The 11716-nt window shown below is 31.9% G+C and overlaps 1 protein-coding gene across 1 annotated transcript in view; it reads left to right on the forward strand.

The window, feature by feature from the left end:
- Window positions 1–439: 439 nt before the first annotated feature.
- Window positions 440–11716, forward strand: part of LOTGIDRAFT_154947 (hypothetical protein) — a gene marked incomplete at both ends in the record, with an annotated part of 22051 nt that continues 10774 nt past the window's right edge. The window contains 17 exons of the mRNA XM_009065452.1: window positions 440–460; window positions 1267–1423; window positions 2439–2587; window positions 2968–3053; window positions 3420–3546; window positions 4360–4552; window positions 5187–5358; window positions 6074–6198; window positions 6447–6555; window positions 7056–7140; window positions 7526–7585; window positions 7934–8044; window positions 8454–8590; window positions 8771–8825; window positions 9363–9515; window positions 10174–10286; window positions 10689–10800. Of these exons, the coding sequence (XP_009063700.1) occupies window positions 440–460; window positions 1267–1423; window positions 2439–2587; window positions 2968–3053; window positions 3420–3546; window positions 4360–4552; window positions 5187–5358; window positions 6074–6198; window positions 6447–6555; window positions 7056–7140; window positions 7526–7585; window positions 7934–8044; window positions 8454–8590; window positions 8771–8825; window positions 9363–9515; window positions 10174–10286; window positions 10689–10800 (1965 nt within the window). The remainder of the gene's footprint in view (window positions 461–1266; window positions 1424–2438; window positions 2588–2967; window positions 3054–3419; window positions 3547–4359; window positions 4553–5186; window positions 5359–6073; window positions 6199–6446; window positions 6556–7055; window positions 7141–7525; window positions 7586–7933; window positions 8045–8453; window positions 8591–8770; window positions 8826–9362; window positions 9516–10173; window positions 10287–10688; window positions 10801–11716) is intronic.

The following is an 11716-nucleotide window of genomic DNA, read 5'->3' on the forward strand; positions in this document are numbered from 1 at the left end:
CGGTATGATATACTTTAAACTTAACTTGACTCAGAACACTAGTACATGAAGGAATAAGTCTCAAAACAGAAAGTTTTTAGCTAAGCGAATTGGTAATAGTGTTCACAGCTCATCGTTGAAATTATGCGATTTTCATACATTTTCAGAACTTCTGAAGACTATTTAAATATATTCAACACCCAAATCAACTCTTGAAAATTGGTTAATCTTTAATGCTTGTAGGAAATGTTTGTTTGTTAACCTGTCAAGATTATTAATATAATTCTAGGTATTTTGTTGACTGTGAAGTATATTAGTGATAATGGCTATAATATAAAGTGTCAGAATGATGTCAATACTGAACTCATTGCTAATGGGTAAGTTCATCTGATTGAACCTTTCTTTGAAAATGATTCATATTAAACTGATTATATTAGTTACTGTAAATTATCTAGTTAAAATGAAACATACAGTTTTCAAAGTAATATAACTATTGTTTGAATAATAGCCTTTCTTGCTATTGACTGCTATTCAATCAACCCAGAAAAGAATGACTGAACAATCAAAACCAATGTTGTAATTGACGATGAGGCAGATAAAATTAAAACCCTTAGTTGTATTGTTTATGTAGAACTAAAATGCATCTGACTCTAGTTGGCATCTGGTACACCTGAGTAAGTTATAAAATTATTTTTACAAAATATTTGAATGATATTTTAGGGTGTTTTTTATTTTTCAGGAATACCAGCTTTTCCTCGCCATTATCTATCTGTAGATATTTGGCTAGAGTTTCAAAGACTGAAAAATTGCTTGGCACTACTCTACTGGAAAAAACTGAGGTAAATATAACAAATTTTCAGATTAACCTCCAGCGAAACTTTAAGTGGTTAGTTAGGTATTCTTCCTGCAAGCATAGGTCAAGCTAATGCATTCAGATTTTTCAACCCAGTTTCCCTTGTTAGTGAAGCAGGTTGGAGGGACTGACATGAAAAAAGTGTTTGGTCGCATGAATGAAACAATAAACCTGGGCCCTGTGTGCTACAGGCTGTGCACGTTAAAGATCCCATAACAGTTTAAAATTGAAAAAGACTAAGCCAATGCTGCCGTTTTAGCTCATTGCATACTGCATGGCATTAGCCCAATTACTTGCAGAAGAGTAGAACTTAAAACTCCATTTCATTTCTCAATGGTAAAGGAAAACTGGTCATTACAATCATACTTGTACATTGCGAGACCCTTTTCTCTACGCAGCTGTTTTCTTTACATAGAATTGTTTTGCTATTGTAGGTTGATCATTGGACAACGTTTGCTAAAGGTCGACTGGCTTGTACATCTGATTTTCCATTAGCTGTAGAATATTTAAACACAGCACTATCATCTATAACTTATTTAGTTGGTCATTCTATTACACTGGCTGATTTCTTTGTTTGGGATACTTTATATTGTAAGTAAATAATACAGCTATACCAGTTGATAACATAATGTCAGCATTCATAGTTGATGTCAGCATTCACAGTTGATGTCAGCTTTTACTGTTGATGTCAGTTTGTACTGTTAATGTCAGTATTTAGACTACTGCTAATGTCAGTACTTACTGCTAAGCTCAGTACTTACCACTAATGTCAGTATTTATCACTAATGTCAGTATTTACTCTAATGTCAGTATTTACTGCTAATGTCAGTATTTACTGCTAATGTCAGTATTTACTGTTAATGTCAGTATTTACCACTAATGTCAGTATTTACCACTAATGTCAGCATTTATTGCTAATCTCAGTATTTACTGTTAATGTCAGTATTTACTGTTAATGTCAGCATTTACTGCTAATGTCAGTATTTACTGTTAATGTCAGTATTTAGACTACTGTTAATGTCAGTATTTAGACTACTGCTAATGTCAGTACTTACTGCTAAGCTCAGTACTTACCACTAATGTCAGTATTTATCACTAATGTCAGTATTTACTCTAATGTCAGTATTTACTGCTAATGTCAGTATTTACTGTTAATGTCAGTATTTACCACTAATGTCAGTATTTACCACTAATGTCAGCATTTATTGCTAATCTCAGTATTTACTGTTAATGTCAGCATTTACTGCTAATGTCAGTATTTACTGTTAATGTCAGTATTTACTGTTAATGTCAGTATTTACTACTAATGTCAGTATTTACCACTAATGTCAGTATTTACCACTAATGTCAGTATTTACCACTAATGTCAGTATTTACTCTTAATGTCAGCATCACCTCTAAATTGTCAGCAGTTACTCTAATACTTCTGAAATGTATAAAATCAATGTGAGGAAGATTTTTGTTTGCACTTGTTGTGAATGCTTATGTTAATACCCGCCAATATTGTAGACAAATTTTGTTCATAAAGGAATAAAGGAAAATTAAAAAAAAAAAAATCTCAGAATAAGAATGAAAATTCTTATGCTCCTAATTGTTTTTTTTTTAGCAAGCAATCTGTGGCAGAAGATGATTGTTAAGAAAGATTGTCCAGTGAATGTGTTAAGATATTACAAGTTTCTGTCTAATGATGAACTGTTCAAATCTGTATTACCACAACTACCTAAAGTTTCTGTACAGAATGATAATGAAAGTTCTGTAAGTTTCATCTTTATCTCAATATTCATATAAAAACCATTGTAGGGGAACACGAAAAGTTAAATAATCTATTTTTCACAGATTCATCTAATTCTGCTAATATATCATTCTTGGTTTTCTGCTACATGTTTATTGAACTTCATTTGCTTCAAGTTTTAATAAAAAAATACCATAGCAAACTGTTTCAGCTCAGCTTTTGGATATTTGCAAAATCACATATTTGCAGGAACCACAGACATCTGATTGAAAATTTGAATGGAGTTAATTAATTCTATCATTGTCCCGATATACATGAACAATTTCGAAAATGTCTTTCAAATCCCTTTAAAAGATCAGGTATTTGTTAAATATTGTATTTGAATGTAATTCAATAATTGTAGATTAAGAAAGATGAAGGAAAGTTTGTAGAGTTACCAGGTGCTAAAATGGGAGAAGTTGTTGTTAGATTTCCTCCTGAAGCTAGTGGGTAAGTGGATTATCAAATTGTTAAAACATTTTTTCTCAAGTAAGGTCTTGAGCTATCAAATTGAAAAATTTTGTTTCAAGATAATACTTCATGTTCCAATGAAAAACATAAACACAAGCAATAAATATTTGGGTTCTATTTAACAGTACCTAAAAATATAGTGTATATTTTGAATCCAGATGTGCACAAATATATTTGCTTCATGGCATCAAAATCTTAACATTAAAATATATAGCAAATGATCTCTGACCGCTTCAGAAACCCACAGATCACCTCTGTATTAAGAAATTTAATAATGGATCTTGAAGGTGATTGTTTGAAATACATTATAGAAGTGGTAGTAAATTGATATATATATTATTGTAGATATTTACATGTTGGCCATGCTAAAGCTGCTCTACTCAATCAATACTATCAACAAAGTTTTAATGGTACATTGATTATGAGATTTGATGATACTAATCCTGCTAAAGAAAATGCTGAATATGAAAAGGTATTTCAATTTCTTTTGCCACTCTTCCTATCAAATTCCAATGATGACCTACAGGATATGCAGTGATGAATTTAGGAAAGTTTTCTGATCTTTCCTTAGAGACACTCACAGCATCCATTTCAATTTCCTGGGCAATATGTGACATTTGTTTTCAATAACCATTTTGAATTTGGATCACAACATCACAATTAATTGCCAGGACCAGTTGCAACCAATTGCCATTTTAAGGCTACTCAAATGTACTGGCAGATCGAAAAAACGTAAAGAATACACAAGAAAAGACCCATTAAAAATGACAAATTCTAAAACAGTTGCACTCAAACTGCTACATATGCGACAAGATTGTGTTCCCGAGGCACATTTCTAATAAAATCTATCAGTGTATTTCACTTTTATTATTGTGTTCATGGAGATGTTTAGACACTTGTCAAAAGACATTCTTGATTCCTTGTCGATCTCAACGGTGATTATTGGCATCAATAGCACTCATTGTACAATACCTGACACTTCCTACACGTTATGGCGACTTGAACTAGCTAATTTTATGTTGCCTTAACAGTACATTAAGGACGCCTTTCTGAAGTGACGAGGCTATAATGAAATATTGAAATTCTGCCCAAGCACCATAATATAAGAACTCTATAATTTATAGTCATAATTAAAGTGCGCACCCCAATCAACAGTGTGAACTTATATATATCATCTCAATACCATGAAACATTAAACTATGCCATATGATAACTTTTGTTACTTAATTGAAATATGCATATGAGTTAATTTGATTTGACATTGTATTTATTTTCTGATTGATAGGTTATTTTGGAAGATTTAAAATTACTAGGAATAAAGTATGATAAATTCTCTCATACCTCAGACCATTTTGATAGTTTATTACAATACTGTGAAGAAATGATCAAGAAAAAGAAAGCGTATGTTGATGATACTGAGCCTGAAGTAATGAAACAAGAACGTGAAGAGAGAATTGATTCAAAACACAGATCTAACAGTAAGTTTCTCTTGTATTCTTTGATATGAAAAATATGTTGGAAATCTTGAAAATCCATTCTACAAAAACTTGGAAGCGGCATTGGACAGAAACCACATACGAACACCTGGCTACTTAAATAAATGGTTGAAGTCTACATATAAAAGTGTTGCGATGAAAGACATCACTGACTTTAAAGACAACAGGATTTTTACCTCACAGAAAAAAGACTCTAGTTACGTGCTTTCTGGCTTTGCTGTTTAGTCATTAATCAAGAATTATATCATTTGAATTTCCCAAATTTCTCATTATGAATGCAATTTTGGTAACTTTTCATGTGTATGTATGAATGATCATGTGTAGACTTGTACTTCTTGTCTTTTTAAAGGAAGCTATTTAAGTATATAATTCATGGAATCAACCAAATGTTCATTAAAACAATTTGGAATAGGGTTCAGAACACATTTGATGGGTGCCAAAAAAATAGTAGGTGCAGACAGAATTCAAAATGGCGGAAAAGGAAATATTTGGGAAAATTTTTATTGTGACATATCTGTATACTGATTGTGAGCAGAATGTAACAAATGGATTCTGTTCAGAACTCTTCAATCAACCACCACTATTGAAAATGAAAGAGGCTTGTGTTTGATTGTAGGTGTGGAGAAGAATTTAAAGATGTGGGAAGATATGAAGAAAGGTACTGATTATGGTATTAAATGTTGTGTACGAGCTATGTTAGATATGAAGAGTGATAATGGATGTATGAGAGATCCTACTATATATAGATGTAAACCTGAACCTCATATCAAAACTGGAGACAAATATAAGTGAGTTTATCTATATATGTTAACTAGTCTGAGATAACGATAGCCAAACATTATTGATCTTGTAAAATTGAAGGTTCCTTAAATTCGAGAACAATAAAGATGAAAGCACAATTGTTTCAAATTCTTAAACGCAAGCACCATTCCAATTTTCATTCCAATGTCTGTGGTTCTTGCAATTCCACTAAAACTAATGCATTTTATAACGTCACTAGAGGGGAACTGCATAGATATTAATAGTAGCTTCCGTTAGTCCCCTCTAGTGATGTCATAAAACGTGTTAGTTTTAGTTGAATTGCAAGAACCACAGACGTCGGAATGAAAATTGGAATGATGCAAATTGATGCTATCAGTGTCCCCGATACACATACAAAATTTAGAAAACCTCTTTACAATCCCTTTAATTTGATTTAATGTCTTACAAGAAAAAAAAGAAATTTTTGTTATTCATTAGTACTTTACATATTGGGGGGAAACATTTCACTTACGTTCATCTCGAAAGTCTTTATCCTGACCTGAAAGAGCATTGTATATATGCAAAAATTGTCCTTATTATATTAAAAGTGAAAGCAGAGAAGCGATTTTAACTGTTTATCTTTAACAGTTAAAAAGAAAAATGTAAGTAGTAACTAATTAAGAATAAATCTGGATTATGGGGTAATAATCAAATGATGCTGCGATGAATAACAAATATATGTGCATGTGTTTGTTGTTACAGAGTATATCCTACGTATGATTTTGCCTGTCCAATAGTTGATAGTGTTGAAGGAGTAACTCATGCTTTAAGAACAACAGAATATCATGATAGAGATGATCAGTATTTCTGGTTTATTGATGCTTTAGGTATGTGTTTTGTTTTCTTGTTGCAATATTCTAGATCAATTTTGAATTCTGTTATTTATTTCAAAACGGCTTTCGAAGCAGCATGAGCACAAAAAAATAACTTGAAGTCTGTAACTTTAAACTTCATCATTTTAGAATAGATCTAGATAGCTGTACTCAAAATCCTCAGTTTTTCTTGCTTTCTCATATTGCAAATGTGGATTATTGGATTATCTTTCTGTGATTATAACTATTTATTTTGAATTCAGGTCTAAGAAAACCATATATTTATGAGTACAGTAGATTAAATCTACAGAATACAGTGATGTCTAAACGTAAATTAACATGGTTTGTTAATGAAGGACTTGTTGATGGATGGTAGGTCTATCTATCTATCTTATTTGGTTGAGATTAGAATATTTAATGTAATGATTGGTAATAGACCTTATTCATATGTGGGCCTATTGAATCCAGAAGAAGGTTCATATTGCAAACAATAAAAAGGTAACGTTGTGTTACTGCACAAATTCTCCACCTTGACGTCTTTAATGTCTTCTGCTCCAATCCCACTAACTTAATACTAATCATATTATACGTCATTAAATTCGAAATTGCTATTTTATGATACTTTCAGGCCAATTTTACCTTCGCACATTTCTGAGAAAGAGCAGTCTTAAGCTTCATTTGTATGAGTGTTTACTTACATCAAATAGGCTATTCATTCATATGACATTGTCATGTTATCAATGGAATATGTAATTTGCGTAATGAACCTCGCTTTCAGTGATTAATAATGAGGTGTGAATATGGTCTATTGATGTATTAAGTATTAATCTCAAAGAAATTGATTTTCATCAAAAGTTTATAATTTTTTGAAGGGATGATCCAAGATTTCCAACTGTAAGAGGTGTTTTAAGACATGGTATGACTGTAGAAGGCTTAAAACAATTCATTATTTCTCAGGTAAGTCAGTGGGGGAGCTTGATTGTTGAGTTCTGCACATTCAGGATTTTTGGAATTGACGGAAAGTTCAATAAAAAAAAGTGGGAACAGTGCTGAAAATGTGTTTCAAAATGGCAGAGAAAGGAATAGGAAGGAACATTTTGAATGTGACATATCCAGGTAGGTACTGATCAAGTTGAGGCTAGAATTCAAACAGATTGAAGCAATGAACCATCATCCATTACACAGTTAGGCTGGGAAGATATAAAAAAAAGTATGGAAATGAAATTTATATGAAATTTTTCATATTTTTTTGATGGGTTAAAATGCTTCTGTGATTTACTATTGAAATTTCCGGTACAGTCTTTCTCAACCACAAATTCTAAACATATTTATCTATTTTTAGGGCTCTTCAAGATCTGTTAATATGATGGAATGGGATAAAATATGGTCTGTTAATAAAAAGGTCAGTATTTTTTTTTTTAGGAAGGACATCCTTCTTTTACTGATTGCTAAGAATGACTCAACAATGTATATGCCTGCTTGCTATTTCAGAGGTCCAGAGGTCTATTCCAGCATAGAATGATATAGTGCTTTCAAATTCTTCACACATGATTTCTGTCTGTCAGTTATGTACATATTAAGATGGAAAAAGAATTTAGTCATTGTGAACCAGGATTCAATCAATAGAATCAGGAGCAGAAATGTAGTAGGGTGATAAACTTTATTTTATTTCATTATTACTGAAGTCAACCTTTTTCTTGTATCTGGGTTTTCAAACTCATCTGGAACTCTCTCTATGTATATGTTTTAGGTAATTGACCCTATAGTACCAAGATATACTGCTTTACTAAAAGATGATGTAGTGCCCTTGATAATAAAAGAAGCTAAAACAGAATCTAAACAAGTTGCAGCTCATCCAAAGGTAAACGTGTTATATTTTCCTTATAATGCATGGTAATGTTGTATATATTAAAGGGGTTGTAAAGATGATTTTTGTGCTTATTGGGGACACTGATGGCTTCAATTTGCACCATATCAATTTTCAATCAGACATCTTTGGTTCCTGTAATTCCACTAAAACTAAATGACAGCACATCCTCATAACTCATTTGAAAGATTTCCTACAAAACATTGAAGGAGCTGCAGTGTTTCAATTCCAAGATGTAAAGATAATATCTTGGGATTTTTCAATACTTCTAAGGTCCAAGTGCAAGAGCAGAGGTCAAATATACATGTATATGAATAAAAGTTCATTTATTATACTTACATTACTAAATGTGTTAATGAAACCATAGCCAGATTATAACTGTGATGATTGTATTAATTTGTAGAATAAAGAAGTAGGTGAGAAGACAGTATGGTATGGTAATAAGATCTATATAGAAGGTGCTGATGCTAAAGTTATAAAGGAAGGAGAAATTGTTACCTTTATTAACTGGGGTAATTTGAAAATTAAAACTATTAAAAAGTAAGTATTTATTATCACATTATAATACAATTAAAAAAGAAACCATTAAGACATACCTCTACAGTTTCCAAGTCCTTTGTAAATTTTGTATTGTTCAACTATATGATTAGTATAACAAGATGATCTTGATATGGAAATCAATATTGTTATGTAAATTATATTATCTGAATTCTCTTTTAGGAACAGTAAAGGTGAAATAGAATCTATTGAGGCAGATCTTGATTTGGCAAATACTGTAAGTTTATTACTGTTATATTTTAAGGTTATGCCTTATTTGAATTGTGAATATTTAGCATTTAGTCCCAGAAATTTTTTAATGGATCGTGTGTATTGATGTTAAATCTGCCCTTAGTGCCCTGGGATGTTTTTACACCCGGGGGGTGTGGGATTAGGGTGTGGCCAACTGGTGTAGGAAAAGAATTTATTTTGAATTGAGAAAGCACCTCACATCATCACTTGCTGGAGTGGAAATGTGGATGAAACAAATTTTTGGGGTTTGAAAGGTCCAGGTGATTTCTCCAGGGGTGTGAAGGCTGAAAAAGGTTGTAAACCACTGCCTTATTGAATAATGATATAGTAGAGCCAAAATATTTGTCTCTCTGAATATAATGATATCATGCTCTGAATATTTTTTCTGTCATTGGTTGGTAGCCAGTCTGATCTGGGAATGACAGTGCCTGGGGCAAAGGTCGATGTCCAAAACTTTTTTGTGTTCAAGACTATTTGTAGTAAACTGTTTACTAGATAATGATATATCTGTGTAATATTGTAGGATTATAAGAAGACTCAGAAGATAACATGGTTATGTGATTGTAAGGAAGGAGAGTTAATACCTACTGTTTGTATACAATATGATCATATTATAACTAAACCTGTACTAGCTAAAGATGAAGACTTTAAATCTTACATCAACACAGATTCCAAGGTACTTATCAAAACCTTATTAAAATCTTTTCTTGAGCAATTACTGAATTAGTAAAAATGTAAAAGTTTGGCTTGTAGACACGATAAAGGCAACAATTTTAATTCGATCTTTATGAAACTTAGTATGCATGTATATATCGATGACATTTCGGTAAGTTCAAAATTGTAAGTCATCAAATTTAGCTTGAATGCATGATAGAGGCTCTTTTTTTTATTCCATCTTGTTGAAACTTAATATGCATGTATATATTGATGAGACCTCAGTCAAGTTCGAAATTGGTAATAATTAGATGAACGGTTCCAGAGTTATTGCCCTTGACTTTGTAAAAACATGTCAAATTTGCAACTTGGTATGCATGTAAGTTTATATATTGATGACATCTTAGTCAAGTTCGAAATTGGTAATAATCGGATTATCAGTTTCAGAGTTATTGCCCTTGTGTGTATGTCGATGAGATCTTGTTCATGTTTGAATTTGCTGAACTGTTTTTGAGAATTCATTATTAAGCCATTATAGACGTATGTTACCTTGCCTGGCAAATTTGAACTACTTACTAAGCTTTTCAGACAGCGCTTAAGAATATTCACAGATAAATAAGTGTGGTGTTCGAAGATGTAATCGATTTAGACAGTAATTGATTATTTTATGTTATTATTAGAAAGAAGAAGTGATGTTAGGTGATCCATGTTTATCATCATTAAAGAAAGGTGATATGATACAATTACAGAGACGAGGATATTATATCTGTGATCAGCCCTACCAACCAATCAGGTATTTTAATTAAGACATGTTTATAATGACAATCCAATTTCATATTTTAACCTGATACTGCATATTGACATTGTAAGACCACCAAATCACATGCTTCTATATGAGTTCATATTATTGTGAATTTGGTGTCTGTGACGCTAGATTGACAAACTTCTTTCATGTGATTTCAATGTAATTCTTTAGGGGGGCGCTCAACCACACTCTCAATAAAACAAGCTTGAAGATAGTTCTCAAAAAAATATTGGGTGCAGACGCAATTCAAAATGGCAGAGAGAGTAAATGGGATGAAAATTTTGAATGTGACATTATTTGAATCGGAGCAGACGGAACCTGAGCAGAACTTGCCAATCGAGCGCTACCTAGAATCCATTCATTAAAGAACTGTTTTAATGTTATTTACAGTGCTAACACTGGTAAGGCTAGTCCCTGTGTGTTATTGAGTATACCTGATGGACATCAAAAAGAAATGCCTACAGCTGGATCAAAACATAAAGCTGAAGTTAGTGCTAAAGAGGTAAGAGTCATTACAAAATAATTAACTTATTAGTTCTATAATTAGTTCTTGTTCTAAGTTTAATATCATAGAAATATTAGGAAAAAATAACTTTAGAATAAATTCAGTAGAGAAGAAGGTTGGAATAGGTTGGTTGTCTGAATATTGCACAGCATGAAACTCTGAGTAACAACATGATTCATGTTCTGTTTTTCTCTCCAATTCCTTTATTCACAATATCCAGTACAGTTTTACACATTAAGTTATAAACATTTAGGAAAAAATATAATATTATAGCAGATATAATAAAAACATATACTTTCTATATACATATATATTCAAAAGTCAACTTTCTGGAATATCCAACATTCTAGTTAGAAAGTGGTTATGAACTAAAACCTCACCCTTGCTCTAAGTTATTGGAAAATCAAAATATAGGTGAAAAAGTATGTATTTGTTTATGTGTTCTAACATATGTACGTCTGTTAATAGAAAGCAAACAGTAAGAAAGGTAAACAAGCTGAAAAATCACCACAAGATGAAAAAGCACCCAGTCCTGTAACATCTGGTAGATCAGTCAATGATATAGATAAAGATATCAGATCTCAGGGAGATATTGTACGTCAATTGAAAACTGATAAAGCTGATAAGGTTAGTTATTATCCTCTACGAATTATGAATTGTAAATTCATGATATTTGCATCTTAGTTCTAAGTATGTCTTTTATTGGTGTGAAGTCGGGATCTCTTTTGGTTCCTGTTTACCTTCGAATTTCCAAATGATAAGTCACATTGAGTCAGAGAGTTATACACAGTGCAATTTCAGGATTTATGGAATCAATGAAGCTTTTAATAAAACAAGTTAGAACAGAGCTCAGAACGAGTTTCACATGTGCCACAAACATAGTTGGTGCAGACAGAATTCAAAATGGCCGAAA

Source organism: Lottia gigantea, assembly GCF_000327385.1.
Source record: "Lottia gigantea unplaced genomic scaffold LOTGIsca_7, whole genome shotgun sequence".
Classification (NCBI taxonomy): Eukaryota; Metazoa; Mollusca; class Gastropoda; family Lottiidae; genus Lottia; species Lottia gigantea.